Source organism: Phallusia mammillata, chromosome 6 (genome assembly GCF_965637545.1).
Source record: "Phallusia mammillata chromosome 6, kaPhaMamm4.hap1.1, whole genome shotgun sequence".
Classification (NCBI taxonomy): domain Eukaryota; kingdom Metazoa; phylum Chordata; class Ascidiacea; order Phlebobranchia; family Ascidiidae; genus Phallusia; species Phallusia mammillata.
In genome coordinates, this window is record NC_137257.1 from 4,403,326 (window position 1) to 4,425,279 (window position 21,954).

At 35.8% G+C, this 21,954-nt stretch overlaps 1 protein-coding gene across 1 annotated transcript; it reads left to right on the forward strand.

The window, feature by feature from the left end:
* The first annotated feature begins 13,555 nt into the window (after positions 1-13,555).
* On the forward strand, positions 13,556-17,032 carry LOC145232741 (uncharacterized). Its single transcript, XM_080097411.1, has 5 exons — positions 13,556-14,441; positions 14,641-14,721; positions 15,742-15,860; positions 15,978-16,752; positions 16,837-17,032. The coding sequence occupies exons 1-5, from the start codon at positions 13,615-13,617 to the stop codon at positions 16,919-16,921; spliced, it is 1,887 nt and encodes a 628-aa protein (XP_079953537.1). The 5' UTR covers positions 13,556-13,614; the 3' UTR covers positions 16,922-17,032.
* The last annotated feature ends 4,922 nt before the right edge of the window (positions 17,033-21,954 follow it).

Here is a 21,954-nt window from a genome sequence, read left to right on the forward strand (position 1 = left end):
GAAGCTGTCATGTGCAGCGTAAGAGGCAGGCATGTTAGCTTCCTCAAGTTTGGCTTTGTTAAACATGCCGTTAAACCATAATTTATGTGTGAGTGTTCCGTTATCGCTGGTCTGTTGGGGTTACTGTTGTAAGTTAACTTTGTAAAACTGTATTGTTTCTATTAGTGTTTTTCCACCAAACGCTGAAGGAACATACGATGAGAATGAAGTGAGACCAATCGCTGATACGATAAGGATGTTCTATGAGTAGACTACGACTAAAATTCTTGAATTGTGACAGTTAGATACTAAACCTTGTGGACTAGTGTGAACATCGTCTTGAATTATGACTAATCAGAAACTTTTTTGTTTATCTGCTGATGCGTGCTTATAAGATGCAGAAATTTATAAATTGGACTTTAAATGAAATAATGTTTTGGTATTTTTGATTCCTTCCCTCCTATCACGTGACGCATAGCTAAGATACAGCATATTATGAATGGAAATGTTAAATGGTTTTGATATTCATAAATCAACTAGTTGTGTGACATGACCATAATGAAAACAGATATATGTAAATGTACAAGATTTCGTTGATTTTACACACTAAATTGTATGTGCGAGTGTATGTAGATATATATATGTGTGTCGGTGTAAATACGTCATATGTTTGCGCTGTAAATATATGTAGGCCCTCGTGGCAAATAAGGGGTGTAGAAGCAAACACAAAGGATTTCAAGTTTGTAAAATGGAGAAATTGTACTTGGATACGTGTCCACAGGCTTTTGTTCTACACAAAGCTTTGTAATCTTCGTACAACAAATTTTGTTCAAACGCAAGATAATAGTACTACTTTATGAATTTAATGCAACTGAAAAAATAACGTTCTTTTGTAGCAATAAGCGTGTCATGTAACTTTGTTAAGAAAAGAAATGTTCATTCGATACAGAGTTGTAAGGTAAACCCGAATAGGGGTCGAATCAGAAAGTAGGTTGCAAAAAGAGAATACCCAACGTTTACCAACTTGAAATTACAGTACAAATATGGTCTTGTGTGAAGTCAGGCCCGAATCAAGCCCGTTTTAATTAAATTGGAGCCCGAACCCGTCTCGAACGCAGACAACTTACAACTCAGCTGCTAGCCTTATATATGACCAAATTGAGATGGGCGATCTTAGTTCAAACTGAGTCCCAGTAATAACCTGTCGCTAAACGACATATTCAGTACGTCTTAGTAATATTCGAAGTTCATTTGGTGGGTCTAAAATGTTCTGGATTTCTGGCGTGAATGCGTTCACCATTCTCAATTTTTTTTTTTAAATAACCACAATTTGAGTAGTGTTCAGGGCAACAGTAAACGTTGTGTTAATGGAAGATTTGATGCTAAACCATCTAAAGCTTCAAATGTAGTCGATGTTTGACAATATACTATACACCGTTTGTAAGCTAAAAGTCTAATTTTATGGCACACGTGGACCATGTGTAAATATTTCCACCCTTTCCATTTGTCTTGTACATAGTCATCAACGTCAAATTTATACCTATGCTATTTGCTCAGAGGTGACATCGAAATTTTATGAGTTGAAAGAACACCAAGGTTGAACAGCAAAGATGCCTTGTGTTGAAAGTTTTATGATTTCGAAGGCTTGACATGCGAATGAATTGAAACGCAAAATGTCGCGTAGTCTTACAAATGTAAAGTGAAATGTGAAACCGGTTTTAAGTTGCCTGTTTCGACAAAGCTATGTAGAGGGCAGTTAGGAAATTGGTCGCCATTAACGAGATAAAAAAGCACCATGACTTTGTGTACAAACGTTAATAAATATACTATAGTTAGGTTCTTAGTTTATCTGGGTGAGGTTTTCAACGCTCACAATGTGGACATTCCGTCCATTATGAGACAAACAACAGATAGAGAAGAACAAATTGCAAATGCTCATAGCAAAAAAGCCGACGGACGTTTGAACGGGGCAGAAATCATCATCGACAAGAAGGTTGAAGAATTTTAAACAGAACAACAATCTAACAAAAAATTTTTTTATCAATTCGTTATGTTAAACTTTTCTGTTTATCACAGGTTTTTTTCACCCGATGCTGAAAGAAAATATGACGGTGAAAAAGTGAGACAAGTTGCTGAGGAGATAAAGAAATTTTATGAATGAGATATTAAAAATTGTGCGAACATTTTTTGCTGCTCAAGATTACCCTGTGTGTGTGTGTAAATACGATATATTTGTACTGTAGATTTCAGATCAAATGCCGTAAAAATTATTCTCACGTTGAAATATCAACTGAAAGGGAACTCCCCATCGGTGTGAGTTAAGTTTTTTCTGTGGTGTGGTTGTCACGCACCGTTGTGACGTCACACAAGGCAGAATCACTGGTGCGTTTCAACTTCAAACGAAACTCGAAGCAATTTTTCTATATTTTTTCCGTATTTTCCTTAAGTCGTTTTTGTGCAAAATTGCTAAATGATAGTTAAAACTTTTGAATGAGGCCAAGGGTCGTATGAATAATTGTTATTTCCTGAGCGAAATCGCAGACAACCACAAGGGAACTCCCCCATGTAGTGAGTAAAGTTTCCTTGCGTTTTGTCTTTCACACATCGATGATACGTCAAAAAAATAATTTGGGAAAGCGGTGTCTACAACTTAATCCAAAATAAAAGTAATGTTGAATAGTTCTGGTTAGCTGATGGAAAAAGCTTCATTTTGGAAACCATTACGCAAGGAGGCGTGGCGATCGCGTGACATACGTTTAAACTAGTTGATGCAAGGCGAAACAGATGTCAACAATACGCCGCTGTATGAGTGGTATTCGAATCTGACGTTAATCAATTGACGTTGACGCTCTGTGAAACGTGACACGACAGTTACGGTGCTGGTTTGTATGTTCAACCGTAGCACCAGTAGAGAAGTAACTCATTGTGAATTTAAGGAGCAATTAAAACCGGTGGATTAAATTCCAACCACAAATAAAGTGTCAAAACTAGTAAACGGGTTGATAAAAGAACTAGGTTTGCAGAATGTGTTTGTCGTTTCAAAACGTGCTTGATTTATTAAACATATCAATTGAAGTTGGTGATCACGATTCTATAGATCCACAAAGATTTTCAGATTTTAATGAAACATTTCGAGACGATTTGGAAAAAAGAATGTCGTACTTTCAAAGCCAGAGACGTACGTTTTCGTTTGAAAACTTACAATGTTACAAAATTGAGATTGGTGAGCTAAATGGAAAACAAGTTCTTCGAATGTTGATATCACTCACAAACAAAGAAACTTGGATAAAAGATGGAAATTGTTTCGTGTTTCTTGTCAACAACGAACCAGATACTTCACTGACTGTGTTTTACAGTAAATGCTGTGTCAAAAAGTGTTTTAGCTGAATCTGATGAAGATAAAGGAAATTGGTCTAAAGCTTTTGATGATAAAACATGTCAGGTGAGGCAAAATGACCCACGTTATGTTGGGTTCGATGACCAAACAATCAAAGAGTTTTGTTCCATTTTGCCTCAGCAATATTTAAAGTACATGGCGCTAAGAATGGTTGATTTAGAAACAAAATATCGTCGATTGTTTTGGGGAGTTTTGTTCGAGATAGCAAAGTGTCACGTGAGACATTGGAAAGTACACAAACATTTACATAACTTTCCAACGGCCTCCCTTATTAAGTTAGCAATTGATAATGAATGTACTGGAAAGTTGCAGACAGTTTTCAATGATCACAACTTAGATGAGGTCATCAAAAATATCAAAAAACAGGCAGCCAACCACAACGCAAGATTGGATGATGTTCACCAATACAAAGCACAACTTTGTTTGAAGTGAGCTAAAACAATCATTGATCAGTAGGTTGTTTTTACAGGCTACCAACTTAAGTTGTTTTTTTATTAACAAAGAACCTCAGTCGGAGCGTTTGTAGTTTATACAGATATATTTACTGACATTATTTTAACCTTTTTTGTCACAGGATGTTTCCTCCCAATGCTGAAGGAAAATATGATGCTGAAAATGTGAAACAAACAGCTGATGAGATAAAAAGATTTTATGAATGAAATATCAAATACTAACTTGCAGTTTCTTTATAGTGTATATAGTAACATATAGCCTTGCAAATATGTACATTGCTTTTAACATTGAATTGTGTCTCTGTATGACAAATTTTAATGTGTAAACATTACAATTTGGAAATTATTGTGATGTGTTATAACATATTTTCTGTTCTTAATTTTAGTGATATTTTGAGTGGTTGCTAAATGGTAGTTAACACTTTTTAATGAGGCGCAAGGGTCACATGATAAATAATTGTTATTCGACAAGTGAATTTAAACATAACCACAATTTCCCCTCGGCGTGAGTAAACTCTTCAAACAATTGTTATTTGAACTTGGCAGAATGGCCCGGCGCGCCTGACCCATATAGAGACATAAAAAACCTGATCGGGATTCGTCCCCGGAAATGTCCTGGGTTCGCACCCCGAGAAAAAAAAAGATTAGCGAAATCAGTTATCAGTCACAAACGCAAGGGGATTCCCCCTGGGAATGAGTAAGGTTTTCTTGTGCTTCGTCGTTTGCGCCTCGATGTGACGTCACACAAACTGTTCTGTGGCGACACCAAGCGACACAATACTAACTCAGACCTTAAATATGAAAACAAGGTTTTTGGTTTATAATGTAAACGAAATAGGCCAAAAATTTTACGCCACTGTGTCGTGTTTGGTTTTCGAGCAATAACTAAGGTTTAAAGAAGTGAAAATCATGTTTAGATAAGAAATTTGCAATACAAATACGTATAATATTGACATATGAATACATACTCCTACCACTTTGTATTAATCACTACCTAGTACCAACATTTGCGTTTTATTTTTGTGATATATAAAATTAAACGAGGTTGTTGTTCCATTTAATCTAAACATTAGTTTGCTAACGAATTAAAAATGTGCTTTAAAAGGAAATCAGAGTCTGCAACATTATATGACTCATTGAGTTTTTTCATACTGTTTATAATCGTTCGTGATTTAAGCTACCTGTGCCACTAGTTTCTGCAAAGCGAAACTGAAGTTAATTGTTTGATTGTCACCTCTGTTACAAAGGTCATAAAAAGATCCTTATCAGAAACAGTATTGCTAACAAAACGACGCCATGTGATTGGTATTTGTTTACGACGACAATTGACATAACAGCGCCTTATTTTGATACGTGACACGACAGTGACGGCCTTATTGTGAGTCTGACCTTAGTACCTGTAGGTTAAGAACTCAAGTATGGTGCCAAGTCAGTTGAATAAATTCAAACTCAAAAGAGAGTACAAAAATTAACACAAGACAATTGAGTTAATTTTGCAGAATGAGTCTGTCGTTTGAAAACGTGCTTGATTTGTTGAACATAACCATTAAAGTTGGTCAACTAGATTCTGTAGATCCACAAAGATTTTCGGAATTTGAAGGAACATTTCGAGACGATCTTAGGAGAAGGATTTCCTCTTTTCAAAGCAATGAACGAAAGTTTTCATTTAAAAATTTACAATTTTATAAAACTGAGATTGGTGAGCTCAACGGAAAACAAGTTCTTCGAATGTTGATATCACTCACAAACAACGAAGAGTTGATGAAACCTGGAAATTGTTTCGTGTTCCTCGTCAAGAACAAACCAGATACTTCATTGACTGTACTTCACAGTTATTGTTTTGAACCACGAAGTGCTTTGGCTGAATCAGACGAAGATAAAGGCAATTGGGCTAAAGCTTTTGATGACAAAACATGCCAGGACAGGCAAAATGACTCACGTTACGTTGGGTTGGATGTCCAAACTATCAAAGCGTTTCGCTCACCTTTGAATGAGCATTATTCAAAATACATGCAGGAAAAGGTGGCCACTGTTGAATCGAAATATCGTCGATTGTTTTTTGGAGTTTTGTTCGAGATCGCAAAGTGTCACGTAAGAAACTGGAAAGTTTACAAATATTTGAAACACTTTCCAACAGCTTCTCTTATCAAGTTAGCACTCGATAATGCATGCAGTGGAAAGTTGCAGGCGGTTTTTAACGACCACAATTTGGATATTTCATCCATTATGAGACAAACAAGGAACAGAGAAGAACAAATTACAAACGTCCACAAGGAAAAAGCCAGACTACGTTTGGAGGGGGCAAAGGTCATCATTGACAAGTAAGTTAAAGAATATTAAAAGGCACAATAGGTGAAACAAATCACATCGACAGTTTGGTTTGTTGAAACTTTTATGTTTATCACAGGATTTTTCCACCCAATGCTGAAGGAAAATACGATGGTGAAAAAGTGAAAAAGGTTGCTGATAAGATAAAGGGATTTTATGAATAGGCCACAAATTTAAACCATAGATTTGAACTGTAGCGAATATTTATGGTTATCACAAATAGTGTGCTTACTAAAAAATATTAACTTATATGTTGTATACCGGTAAAAGCGATTTACCGCTATTTAAATTTTGACAATTCAAGATAAAAGCGATTAACGCCACAGTGTAGTTTTACGCACAACTTATTTCTTTTTGCGAATTAGTTATAATTGGAAGCTATATATCATAATGTGTGTGACAGAATGCATTTGCTTGCGGTTGACTTTTTAGAGGTATTATATACATTGCAGCTGTGCACTTTCATTCCATGTTTTGCTTACAATTAGTTTGTGACTTTGTTTGAATCAATATTTGCTCGTTTGCTGACTCAGTTTGACTGCTGGTCCTGAATCTTCTTGTGCCTGTGCGTATGTAGGTCCGTACGTGTGCGTAAACACATAAAAACTACATTGTAACTACCGTTCAAGGCAAATAAAACATGCCTTTGTATAAATAAAAAAGTATGTGTAAATCTCTGCTGAGGGGACCAGTTGGAGAAGGAAAAGTAGAGGTTTTGGATCAAAGTTACAACAAATTACGACAAAGATGTAACTCAAATGGGCCGCTGTAGTTTTGAACAAAGAATTACGTACGAAAAAACCTCACGTCAGAACACTGTTTTCCATTTCAACCAAAAGGAAAAACCCTTCAGTAAGAGTAAGATTTTTATGTGATTGGATTGTCACGCACCACTGTGACGTCATGCATACCAGGGTCACTGGTGTACGACGTCATGTATACCAGAGTTACTTGTAAGATTAAACCTCTGTTACATAGGACCCATGTGAATTATTTTCAGCATGACTAATGTGAACAATACGCCGTTATATAAAAGTATTCGCGCCCTTTACTGTCTGAATTTGCATCAACAACAAAAAAGTTTTTTTGTCACAGGATTTTTCCTTCCTCTAGAAAGTCTAGAGCAGTGGTTCTTAACCGGTGGGAAATTTCCCACTAGTGGGAAATTTAATGTTTTCGGAGGGAAATTATGTAAGCTTTCAAAGAACAGACTCGGGCACGAGGGTCAAATCCGGCTTTGAATTAACCGTTGAAAGTTACTAACATTGATTTCATCAAGGTTTACAAGACACATTCAAATCTGTTACATCACAGAGAAGACTAAACCATCAATGACTTTGCTATTGTCCGCGAACAAAAGCCTTTCCTTTGTTGATTGTGATGCAATAAATGACTAATGCAAGCAGAGCAGACTCTTTAGTCTTTAGGATTCCAAAAAGTGTAATCTCTCACAGAAGCACTTTTTAAACTAAATAAGATTGCAGTATACCTTTAGGGTCCAGAGCAAATCGCTCCACAAAATTATTTCATTTAAAGAATTTTTTTTGTTAACGTAGGGCACAAAACATGATTACAAAAATAACAGAGGGGGGAATTCGAAGTTGGTGATTGACTTTAGTGGGAAACTACAGCAAAAAGGTTAAGAACCACTGGTCTAGAGGAATATATGATGGTAAAAAAGTGAAACAAGCAGCTGATTTGATAATAAGATTTTATGCATGAAATATCAAATTCGAACATTATGATCGCTTGCAGTTACATTTTAATGTTTATATTAGCATAAAACATTGTAGATGTTAACCCTGTGTTTGACTTAGACCAAATTTGGCTTGATGAATTGTATCTCTGCGTGTACAAATTATAACGTAAGTTATAAAATTTACAATATTGTAACCAATATGATATTTTATAACATAATTTCTAAACTATAATTTTTAGTCGTATGTTGTGTATATTGCGAAACGGTAATCAAAACTTTTGAATGAGGCACAAAGGTCACATGACAAATAGTTGTTATTTGATAAGCGAAAATAAACACAGCCACACGGGAATTCCCCTATGTAGTGAGTAAGGTTTTGTTAAGTTTCGTCGTTCACACATCGATGTGACGTCACACTTGCGAGACGCTTTATTCTGTGGCGACACCAAGCGACACAAAATCAACTTATATCTTAACCGTTCAAAGGTTTGAGTTTCATGCTAACGAAACAGGCCAAAAACGTCTAGTCGTAGTATCACGTTGTCATTTGAGCAATAAGAAACAACATCAATTTACGCATGGAATTTTTGTACACTTTGTAGAAGTTCGTCTCTTATTAAAATCGGAACGTTGATTTGCAGTTAAACAGTGACTTTGCGAACAGTGATTTGAGCAAAAAGCGAACCTTATAAGAATCAAAACTATTGGGGTCGATCGCGAGACTTCAATTTCAATCTACTTGTGCCGTTAAGTTCTGTGAAGCGAAACAAATGTTACTTGATTTTTTTCTCTGTTACAAAGGCCACAAAATAAATCATTTTCAGCATGACTAATGTTAACAATCCACCGCTATAAAAAAGGTGTTTGTGCCCCGCGATCATTTGAGACAAGACAGTTACGGTGTTGGTTTGTGTGCTTAACCTTACCACCTATGGGGAAGGAACTCATTGTGAGAAGGCAATAAATCAGTTTAATAAATTTGAACTGCAAAAACAATACCAAAAGTCGAAAGTTTGCAGACTGAGGTTGCAAACCTACTTTCTTTGTTTACCATAAGTTGGTGATCAAGATACAAATCGTTTTCATTTCAGCTGTTTATGTCAATATTTGTGTCGATAAATTGGACTTGTTTTCATTATAAACACTTGCAAGTTACGTTTAAATTGCTTTAATCTTAACTTTGCTTATTTCGAAAAAACTAAATAGGCTACTACAGCTTAAAACAGCTTTTTAAACATCTTAAGAAAGCTTTTGAAATTCAGACATCGTACATTATCTCATTTTGTCAGCAAACAAAACTGCTGAAGTTTAAATTAATTTGATGTTTGCTATCCAATGTCCGATTTCTGGACTTTAAAGGTTTGATCTGATTTAGATATTTACCCAATGTCATGCTGTTAAAGGATAATTTTAAAACAAACAAATTAAGTTCGAAAAAGGCTTTCAAGTATAATATCGCGTGTTTTTGCACCCTGCAAACTAGAAAGGAGGCTAAAGATTGCGTAGTCTCTTAATTGCAATACAGGCACTACATTTATATTGTTACAATGATATTAGTCAGTTTGTAACTTAAGTGAGTAAACGTTTAGCATAACTTTGTTCACACATTTTTTTTGCAGAAGAATTGGTGTGGGTTCATAAAACCACATTTATTCGATTACCGGTGTTTGTTCGTAACACGTGATTATTGAATTACAAACGGAATACATCAGTTACTTTGTTGGTTTGGGTGCTTAACCCTACCAACTGTGGGTGAGCTCCTCATTGTAAATGTGATAAGCCACCAAACTCAGTTGAATAAGTTCAAAGTCTAAATACAGCAACAAATTTGGAAACAGACAAAGAGTTAAGTTTGCAGAATGAGTTTGTCGTTTGAAAACGTGCTTGATTTGATGAACATAACCCTTAAAGTTGGTGATCAAGATTCTGTAAATCCAAAGAGGTTTTCCGATTTTCAAGGAGCTTTTCGGGACGACCTCGAATCAAGAATTCCACGCTTTGCAAATAAAGGACAAATGTTTGCATTTGATCATCTACAGTTTTACAAAATTGAGATTGGTGATTTTAACGGAAAACAAGTTCTCCGAATGTTGATATCACTTACAAACAACAAAGAGTTGATGAAACCTGGAAATTGTTTCGTGTTTCTTGTCAACAACGAACCAGACAATTCACTGACTGTGCTGCAAAGTTATTGTTTCGAAGGACGAGGTGTTTCGGCTGAATCTGGAGAAGAAAGAGGTTTGTTTGCAAGAGCGTTTGATGACAAAACGTGTTTCAAGCGTCAAAAGAACCCTGAGTTTGTCGGCTACGATTCAAAAACGCTTGAAAAATTTCGTTTCACTTTATCTGAGCAATATGAGATATACATGCAACAGAAGATGTCCAATTTGGAACCAAAATATCGTCGATTGTTTTGGGGAGTTTTGTTCGACAAAGCCAAATGTCACGTGATCAGCTGGAAAGTACACAAATATATAAAAAACTTTCCAAAAGCCTCCTTTGTCAAATTAGCACTTGATAATGGATGTAGTGGAAAGTTGCAGGCGGTTTTTAACGACCACAATTTGAATGAGGACATTGAAAATATAAAAAAACAGGCTGCTAACAAAAGCTCAAGCCTAGATGAAGTTCACCAATACAAAGCAGATCTTCGTTTGAAAGGAGCTAAAACAATCATTGATCGGTGAGTAAACAGAATACCAACGTTTGTTTGCATATCTAGCTTCCATGTACTAAAAGGTAACATCAATCAGAGTGTTTGTACATCCATAACTACTGGCATTATTCAAACAAATGACTTGATTACAAATGTATGTGTGTTTATTTGTGATTATCAATTTGAAATAAGCCTTTTACTTTTCAAAAACAAAAATTATACAAAAATCAATGAAATTTAATTTGCGGTTAGTTCGCTGATGCAACAAACCGACGCAGACTTTTAATTAAGCGAATATGCATAAACATGTTTATTTAAATTTCATTTTGTTTTGTCTCAGGATTTTTCCTCCCAATGCTGAAGGAAAATACGATGACGAAAAAGTAAGACAAGTTGCTGATGAGATGAAGAAATTTTACGAATGAGATATTAGTTTGTAGTAATGTACAGTGTTTTTACACCGAAGTTTTTTTCTATAATTTAGATTCATAGCCAATGAGCCCCCTTGTAACTGTATGCATACGCTTATATGTCACTAACTTACAGTAAAAATTATACAAATGTGAATGTGTGTATGCGAATTAACGATACATTTGTACTGTAGATGTAACGCTTGTGTGGCAAATAAAGTATATTTTTAGATGATTAAAATTGGTATGTTGGGGGCAAAAGCGAAAGAAACCAAATTTGTAGGGAACCAATAGGTGAAAACGTAAAGTATTAGACCGTATATTTGAAAAAATAAAATCTCAAGTCGAGATATTCTCTTTTGGTTTCGTCTTTTACCGCATCGTAATTGTGGTAAAGCATTAGAAAATGAGTGAGCACCGATAATTTACAGCTAAAAATAGTTGATTGGAAAAGGTTTAATATTGCAAATATGATAATAGTGCACGGTTAGATTTCTACGAATAGCCAAAATCTGGTCGAAACTTAAAGCAATTTCCGTTTGAAAGTAAATTGGTTGGTATAACATGCAAATGTTACACCACACATCACGTAAACAGTTTGTGTTTACTATTAACTCTTAAACAAACGGTAAATAGTCTTTCAGTCAAGTAGGATTACCGTTTAACACGAACTACTTAGAAACACTTTCAAACTTTTTTACGGGCAGGAGTATACACACTTACAGTTACCGCAATATCAGTTAATGAAAACATAAAACGCCACGAACATCACGTAGGCATAATTACACAAGATAAACTCTCTCATTTCTCTACCCTTAGACATTTCAAGGCCTCTTATCTCTAGTTCAGATGGCAAAATGCGTTTGTTGTTCCTGTTACACAGACGATCGAATGTGATATTCCTGATTTCTTTTATCGAACCTAAAGCTTCACATATATAATCTTCTTTACCTTGCAAAATGACCGCATATGTGAATTTCACAAACTCGACTTAAAAAACTTTATACCTGCACAGTAACCTGTCATAGTGGAGGCATTACCACATTCGACTCTTTGCAACACTTCTCCGCATCGCCCACGTTAATTACTTCAACCCTGGTTGCCCCTTCAGGCAGTTGTTACGCAGTGAGGTCTCCTGGAAGCAATTGTCCCAAAGGCTGATAACCCTAGTCATTCCTTGAGGGCTAAGCAGTTGTTGTGCAGTAGGCAGTCAGGTAAAAGATTGTCCTTTAGGCCTATAATCAAAGTGTAGAGCGTTACGATTCTTGGCTAGACCCCAGGAAAAGTTTTGTTTTATAACTTTACCATTCAGGCACACATATCTATTATCCATTGTTTACCATCGTAATTCTTAACCTTACAGTGCGCTATGTGAGATTACGGGTGGCTGCAGTCATTGAGCATTTGTCTACTTTTGGATCGGATCCGGTCCACGCAACTTGAGGCAAATCAAGTTTGATTATGAAGTCATGCCCAAATCAAACCCGTTTTCGATTCAATTCTTTTGATGCCACGTTTTCAAAAACGTGAAATTAACGAAAAGTAACTTCGAGACAGGTCAATAAAAGGATAAATTATCGACCACAACCCTGGGCTGTCACGCACGACTGTGGTGTCACGCATGACAAAATTGCTGACGTGTGGCGACATCAAGCAAAAATCATTTAGCTTAGTAGTTCCAATTTTCAACACTATTTCAATACACTCCCGTTCATCTAATAAAAACTTTCCGATGTGCACTTAACTGCAATTCAAGTTAAGAGGGCATCAAAAATAGAGCCGTGTATTCAAGTTAGGAGGGCATTAAAAATAGTGACGTGCACTTAAACACCAAAGTATTAGTTTCAAAATTAAATTTAAACAGATAAGACTTGAAGTAATAGCCAATTGCAAATACATTTCGGGCTATAAGTTGCCTAAAAACGAATTCTGTTTACCTCAGTAAACGTACCGTGTGACTCGGTCTTTAACTGCGGTTACACGGAAATAGTTCTTGTTTACCAAAGCAAAACAATTTAACGAAGCGTAAAAGGCACGAGGCAACTGTAGAGCTGCTAGCTAGGCAAAAACACAGCAAGCGAAATTACCGTAGCAGCTGTGGAGAAGTAACTCATTCTGAATGTTTGGAACAAGCAGAGTCAGTTGAACAAATTACAGTACTAAAATTTGAAAAAAAAAAAAAAAAAAGACAAAAGAGTTAAGTTTGTAGAATAAAGTTGTCGTTTCAAAATGTGATTGACATGTAAACCATAAATAGATTCTGTAGGTAAAGCGCAGGTTTAAAAGATTGTCACGAGACATTTCAAGACGATCAAGAGAAAATTTAATCAAAAAAAGAAAAAAAATTGCACATTTTCAAATCAAAGAAGAAGGTTTTTTGCAATTGTCCAATAATACTAAATTGAGATCGGTAATCTTAACAAAAATAGCTTTTACCAGCTTAAGTAAGCTGAAATCTGTCAGCAATACAAAAAACACTGTTTTGTAAAGTAGTTGGCTTTTTAGTCCAACTCAGCATTGTCCCGTTTTAGCGGAGTATTCGTTAACCCATCAACTGTAATTTAAAGTTGATGGTAAAAATAGTTCATCATTTGACAGCCTTAAATCTCACCAAACGTTTACATTTAAGGGTAGGTGAAATCCAAAAATTTGTAGAACATTACTTAACTAAACAACACTGACACGTAGAAATGAGTTTGTCATTTGAAGAAGTCCTTGGCTTGCTAAGCATCACTGTTGAAGTAGACGACAACGATTTTCCAAACATTCAGGAGATGCTCAACTTTGAGGGACAATTTAGGCAGTTTCTGGAAGGAAAACTACAGCACTACCTAAAAAAAGGAAAATTTATTGCAATTTCCAATTTTGAATATTACAAAATTGAAATTGGCCAGTTAAACGGAAAACAAATTCTTCGAATGTTGATATCACTCACAAACGACGAAGAGTTGATGAAAGGTGGAAATTGTTTTGTGTGCTCTGTAAACGATGTCGCGGAACAAGCAATTATGGTATACTCAAAATATTCTATTGAACCAAAAGGTGCCGTTGCAGAAAAAGAAGAGGAACGAGGAAACTGGTCTAAGGCATTTGATGAAAAAACATGCATCAAACAACGCAGAAATCCAAAATATCGTGGTTTAGACAAACAAACAATCGAACAGTTTCGTTCCACTTTATCAGAGCAATACAACAGCTTTTTGTCAACAAAAATGGCAGATTTGCAACAACAATATCGTCGGTTGTTCTTTGGAGCGGTTTTCGAGATTGCTAAGTGTCACGTGAGGTATTGGGAAGTTTACAAACATTTAAAAAACTTTCCATCTGCATCTCTTATCAAATTGGCAATTGATAACGGATACAGTGGAAAGTTGCAGGCTGTATTTAACGACCATGGTATCATGAACGGTTTGTTTAAAGAAATCAGCAAACAGCTTTGTGAAGAAGAAACACTATCTGTCTACCATGCTCGTAAAGATGAACTACGGAAAGAAGGAGCAAAGTTAATTATTGACAAGTAAGTTAGCTACCTTCTGTTGGAAAATGTCACCATTAGTGAAATGCTAGCTATGCAAATCGAGTATAACAGCATAAAAGCAACTGGCACACACATTAGGTGCAAAAATGGCGTTAGAATGTAGCATTTTTTATTTTTTTTCATATTACCAACATGAGACATATTGTTTGCGCAAACGCAAATTGTTTTCTCATTTTAGAATTTTCCCACCAACTGTTGAAGGAAAGTACGATAAAAGTGAAATCACGAAAGTTGCTGATGAGATGAAATCATTTTACTTGTGAAAACGTTTGAATGTCAAGACGCTCGAGAACATACTATGATCTTTTTGGATTCGTTTTATTCCTAAATGTGTAAATCTGTAAATAAATAATGTATATAGCGGTTGTTAATCTATTGGCGTCAAGCAAGTTGCAATTGTCCAGAATTTCGACGTAAAATGTGTGTTGAGTATTAATCCTAAACTGGAAACATGTTACGCAATATTTAGTTGCAAAGGCAGCAAGAACAGATTTGTTTAACGTTAACTTACGATTTTACCCTCCAATGGTTTTATTGGATCAAAAGTGATATATTTTTAAAACTGATATGCAACTTTGAGAAAAAGCAATTCAAACAAACTATAATCGTTAAGAATTTAGTTTACATTGTGTGGAATACGAGACGAAATAAATCAGAACAGCAAGGGATTCCCCCTTAACGTGAGAAAGATTTTCTCGCGTTTCGTCGTTCAAGCATCGATGTGACGTCACGCTTACCAGATGCACTGCTGTAGCGACACCTAGCGACAAAAAAGCAACTTAAGGTTTTAAGATTGATGTAAGGTAGTGTGTCGATTGTTGTGCATTACCCCATACACCTACCCTTTACCACATTGGCTCTCTAAATTTTAAAGGAATCGTACCATGTGTAGACTAAGCCATTGTAAAGCGTTACTTACTGAGTTTTATCTTGTAGCCCTACCTGTTATCCCGTTAACATCATAAAGTAGAATAAACATTTAAGAATGTCTTATTGATTGAGATTTGCGCCCCTTAGAGCTTGTATATTTAAGCAGAATATTGATCACCTTGTTTCACTTCACATCGCAATTCCTATGGTAAATGCTAAAACTTTTTATAATAAGCCATAGTGTACGACTGTACGTTCAATTGCAATATATTCTAAGCAACCTTTCTAGTTATTTTGTTAATCATTACGCAAGTGTGACGACCGCGTGACATTGGTGACCTGTGTCACTAGTTCCTGTGAAGTGAAACTAAAGTTATCACTTGTTTGATTGTTACCTGTGTTACAACAGTCGTAAAAGCGATCATTTCAGCGTGATCCATGTTGACAATACGCCGCAACACGATCGGTATTTGTGCGAAATTACCGTAGCAGAGAAGTATCTCATTGTTTGTGTTTGGCACAAGCAGAGTCAGTTAACTAAATTCGAACTCTAAGAACAGTACCAAAATTTTAAAAACAGACGAAAGAGTTAAGTTTGCAGAATGATTTTGTCGTTTGAAAACGTGCTTGATTTGTTAAACATAGCCATTACAGTTGGTGATCAAGATTCTATAGATCCACAATTATTTTTCGAATTTCAAGGAGATTTTCGGGACTACCTTGAGAGAAGAATTCCGTACTTACGAAGCAAGGGAAGAACATTTTTATTTGAAAGCTTTTGTCATCACAAAATTGAGATTGGTGATCTCAACGGAAAACAAGTTCTTCGAATGTTGATATCACTCACAAACCACAAAGAGTTGATAAAAGATGGAAATTGCTTCGTGTTTCTAGTCAACAACGAACCAAATACCTCACTGACTCTGTTGTATGAATATTCGTTTGAAACTCAAAGTGCTGCATCTGTAAATGAGAGAGGCAATTGGGCGAGGGCTTTCGATGACAAAACTTGCGTTAAACGTCAAAACAATCCAGAAAGGTACCTTGGATTAGATCCACAAACGATGCACAAATTTCGCTCCTCATTATGTCAGCAATATGAGATATACATGCAACAGAGGATGGCCAACCTGCAGCATAATTATCGTCGATTATTTTTCGGAGTTTTGTTTGAAATTGCAAAGTGTCACGTCAAACATTGGAGACTTCACAAACATTTAAAAAACTTTCCAACGGCTTCTCTTATCAAATTAGCACTTGATAATGGATGCAGTGGAAAGTTGCAAGCTGTTTTCAACAACCACAATTTGGATACTTCATCCATTATGAGACAAACAAGGAATAGAGAAGAACAAATTGCGAAAGTCCACCAGGAAAAAGCCAGACTACGTTTGGAGGGAGCAAAGGTCATCATTGACAAGTGAGTTAAAGAATTTAAGACACACAATAAGTGAAACAAATTACATTGAGTTTGGTTTGTCTAAACTCTTCTTGTTTATCACAGGATTTTTCCACCGAATGCTCAAGGAAAATATGATAATGAAAACGTGAGACAAGTTGCTGATGAGATAAAGAAATTTTATGAATGAGATATTAAATACCGTGTGAACATTTTGTCTGTTCATGATTACGCTGCACTTAAATTATTTTTGTATTTCCGCTTCATAGGTAATGAATAATCTTGTTATTATGTAATTTTAGAAATGTTGGTTGTGAATTCGCATGTAAATGTGTGTATAAATGACATTTCGTTACATTTGTATTGTAGATAAATGTAATGCTTCTGTGGAAAATAAAGCATATTTTGGTTGATTAAAATGACTATAATAAAGACAAAAGCAAAACGTTGCAGCAGTTTCAGATCAAATACTTTCACAAATATTATCTCATGTCGAAAATTACTCTTAACTTCACATAAAAGGGAATTCCCCATCAGTGTAAATAAAGTTTTCATGTGGTGTGCTTGTCACGCTCTGTTATTGCGTCACACACAACAAAATCACTGATGTGTATCGACACCAAGCGATACTTAATCACTTTGTGTTTTAAATTCAAAACAAACTTATTTCAATAACTTATAGACCGTAAGTGTGTTTTCCATAATGTTTTCGGGTAAGTAATTAGCTTTATAGAATAGATCAGTGCTACTCAAACTGTGGAACACGTACCGGCAGAAATTAGTTGATGTTTTTCCGTCATAAGAGTTTACCATCCCACGCTGAAGAAAAATACAATGGTGAAAATATGAGACGAGTTGTTAACGAGATGAAATAACTCTACAAAAAAGTCACAATGTTACGCCCCTTAAAAGTTTAATTAAAAACAGAAATAGCTTATCCGAAAAACGAAAAAAAGCAAATGTAAATCAACGTATTCGATTTAAACATCAGCTACTGCATCTCAATGCACGCTTTTGTACAACATTATACCTCTCATATTTGTCACGACGCCGCACTATACACATGGTTCCGTCTTTTTCCGCATCGTAATTGTGGAAATGTAAAGCATCAAAAATGCGTGACAATTTACAGCTGAAAAATTTTTGATTGGAAAAGTTTAGTGTTGCAAATATGATATTAATGCACGGTTAGGTTCCTACGAATAGCGAGATATGATCGAAATTTGCAACGCGGTTTCCGTTTGAAAGGAAATTGGTGGGTATAACATGCAAATGTTACACCACACATTACATAAACAGTTCGTTTTTACTATTAGATCTTGAAAAAACGGTAAATAGTATTTCAGTCAAGTAGGATTACCGTATGCAACGATATAACACGAAATACTTAGAAACACTTTCAAACTTTTTTACGGGCAGGAGTATACACACTTACAGTTACCGCAATATCAGTTAATGAAAACATAAAACGCCATGAACATCAAGTAGGCATAATTAGACGAGATAAACTCTCTCATTTCTCTACTCTTAGAAATTTAAGGCCTCTTACCTCTATTTCAGATGGTAAAGTGCGTTTGTTGTTCCTGTTACACACACGATCGAATGTGATATTCCTGATTTCTTTTATCGAACCTAAAGCTTTACTAATATAATCTTCTTTACCTTGCAAAATGACCGCATATGTGAATTTCACAAACTCGACTTAAAAAACTTTATACCTGCACAGTAACCTGTCATAGTGGAGGCATTACCACATTCGACTCTTTGCAACACTTCTCCGCATCGCCCACGTTAATTACTTCAACCCTGGTTGTCCCTTCAGGCAGTTGTTACGCAGTGAGGTCTCCTGGAAGCAATTGCCCCAAAAGCTGATAACCCAAGTCATTCCTTAAGGGTTGTTGTGTAGTAGGCAATCAGGAAAGAGATTATCCTTTAGGCCTATAATCAAAGTGTAGAGCGTTACAATTCTTGGCTAGGCCCCAGGAAAAGTTTTGTTTTATAACTTTACCATTCAGGCACAAATATCTATTATCCAGTGTTTACCATCGTAATTCTTAGCCTTACATTGCGCTATGTGAGATTACAGGTGGCTGCAGTCATTAAGCATTTGTCTACTTTTGGATCGGATCCGGTTTAAGTCCACGCAACTTGCGGCAAAATCAAGGTGAGTATGAAGTCAGGCCCAAATCAAACCCGTTTTCAATTCAATTCTTTTGATGCCACGCTTTCAAAAACGTGAAATTAACGAAAAGTAACTTCGAGACAGGTCAATAAAAGGTTAAATTATCGACCACAACTCTGGGTTGTCACGCACGACTGTGGCGTCACGCATGACTAAGTTGTTGACGTGTGGCAACATCAAGCAAAAATCAATTAGCTTAGTAGTTCCAATTTTCAACACTATTTCAATACATTCCCGTTCATCTAATAAAAACATCTTTCCGATGTGCACTTAACTGCAATTCAAGTTAAGAGGGCATGAAAAATAGAGTAGTGTATTCAGGTTAGGAGGCTATTAAAAGTAGTGACGTGCACTTAAACACCAATATATTAGTTTCAAAATTAAATTTAAACAGATAAGACTTGAAGTAATAGCCCATTGCAAATACATTTCGGGCTATAGGTTGCCTAAAAATGAATTCTGTTTACCTCAGTAAACGTACCGTCGGACTCGGTCTTTAACTGCGGTTACCCGAAAATAGTTCTTGTTTACCAAAGCAAAACAATTTAACGAAGCGTAAAAGGCACGAGGCAACTGTAGAGCTGCTAGCTAGGCAACAAACCAGCAAGCGAAATTACCGTAGCGGCTGTGGAGAAGTAACTCATTCTGAATGTTTGGAACAAGCAGAGTCAGTTGAACAAAGTACAGTACCAAAATTTGAAGAAAAAAACAAAGAGTTAAAAAAAAGACAAAAGAGTTAAGTTTGTAGAATAAAGTTGTCGTTTCAAAATGTGATTGACATGTAAAGCATAAATATTGATAATCAAGATTCTGTAGGTTAAGCGCAGGTTTAATGGAATGTCACGAGACATTTCAAGACGACCAAGAGAAAATTTGCACATTTTCAAATCAAAGAAGGTTTTTTTGCAATTGTCCAATATTACGAAATTGATATTGGTACTCTTAACAAAAATAGCTTTTACCAGCTTAAGTAAGCTGAAATCTGTCAGCAATAAAAAAGCACTGTTTTGAAAAGTGGTTGGCTTTTCAATCCAACCCAGGATTGTCGCGTTTTGGGATATTGATTAACCTAGCATCAAATGTAACTTGAAGTTTATAGTCAAAATAGTTCATTATTTGACAGCCTTAAATCACACCAAACGTTTAAGTTTAGGGTTAAGTGAAATCCAAAAATTTATAGACATTACTAATCAAACCACACTGACACGTAAAAATGAGTTTGTCATTTGAAGAAGTCCTTGACCTGCTAAGCATCACTGTTGAAGTAGACGACAACGATTTTCCGAAAATTCAGGAGATGCCCAACTTTGAGGGACAATTTAGGCAGTTTCTGGAAGGAAAACTACAGCATTACCTAAAAAAAGGAAAAGTGACAAAACTTTCCAATTTTGAATATTACAAAATTGAAATTGGCGAGTTAAACGGAAAACAAATTCTTCGAATGTTGATATCACTAACAAACAACGAGGAGTTGATGAAAGACGGAAATTGTTTCGTGTGCTGTGTAAACGATGTCGGAGAAAATTCAGTTGTTGTATTTTCAAAAAATTGTATTGAATCAAGAGGTGCCGTTGCAGAGAACGAAGAGGAACGAGGAAACTGGTCTAAGGCATTTGATGAAAAAACATGCATCCTACAACGCAGAAATCCAAGATATCTTGGTTTAGACAAACAAACAATCAAAAAGTTTTGTTCCACTTTATCAGAGCAATACAACAGCTTTTTGTCAACAAAAATGGCAGATTTGCAACCACAATATCGTCGGTTGTTTTTCGGAATTGTGTTGGAAATTGCCAAGTGCCATATCAGACATTGGGATGCTTACAAACATTTAAAAACCCTTCCAACTGCTTCTCTTATCAAGTTGGCAATTGATAATGGATGTAGTGGAAAGCTGCAGGCTGTTTTTAACGAACATGATATCATGAAAGGTTTGTTTAAAGAAATCAATCCACAGCTTTGTAGAGAAGAAAGACTTTCCCTCTATTACGCTCGTAAAGATGAACTACGAAAAGAAGGAGCACAGTTAATTATTGACAAGTAAGTTTGTTACCTTCTGTTGGAAAATGTAACCATTTAGTAAAATGCTAGCTATGCAAATCGGGGGTAACGGCACAAAGGCAATGGCGCACACGTTAAGTGCAAAAATGGCTTTAAAGCGTACCTTCTTTCATTGTTGTTTGATATATTGCCACAATGAGACACATTGTTTTCGAAGACGCAAATTCCCTTTCTCGTTTCAGAATTTTCCCACCAACTGCTGAAGGAAAGTACGATAAAAGTAAAGTAACGAAAATTGCTGATCAGATGAAATCATTTTACTTGTAGAAACTTTTGCAAAAATGTCAAGATGCCCAAGAACGTATAATGATCTTTATCGAATCATTTTGTTCCTAAATGTGTAAATCTGTAAATAAATAATGTATAGTGATTGTCATTCGTTTGGTGTCATTGCAATACAATTGACCGAAAGTTAAATGTTAGCGCAATGATATTTTTATGTGTTTTTTGACACGCACCGATGTGATTTTATGCGTACCAAAACCATTGCTCTGCAGCGACATCAAGTGACCTTCGACAAAAGTTAAGACAATTTTTGCGAAAATGTGACGTAAAGCGTTTGCCTTCGAATCTGACATTCGAGATCCTGTAAAACGAAATGCCATTTGAAAAATCTAGCAGTGGAACCAGCAGCATTTGAACCTACAAAGACACAAAAGATTTTACTGCGTGAATACCTCTGCTTGAAAAGGGTTATCGAAAATCCGTTAAGGAAGCTTCGAAAATGCTGTCATCGTAAATTACTTCAATTAGTCAGCAAACAAACAGTTAAAGTATAAATTTATGTCATGTTTGCTTTTCGGTGTCGTGATTGCGAAACATCAAAGCTTTTTACCTGGTTTGGGTATTTACTCCGTGTAATGTTGTAAATCAAACCCATAAATCAAAAGGCCCTATAAGCAATTTAGTGTATTTACAACTCCCAGCAAGCTAAAGAAATAACTACAGCTTTCCCGATAGTAAAATATGTCATTGCAAAG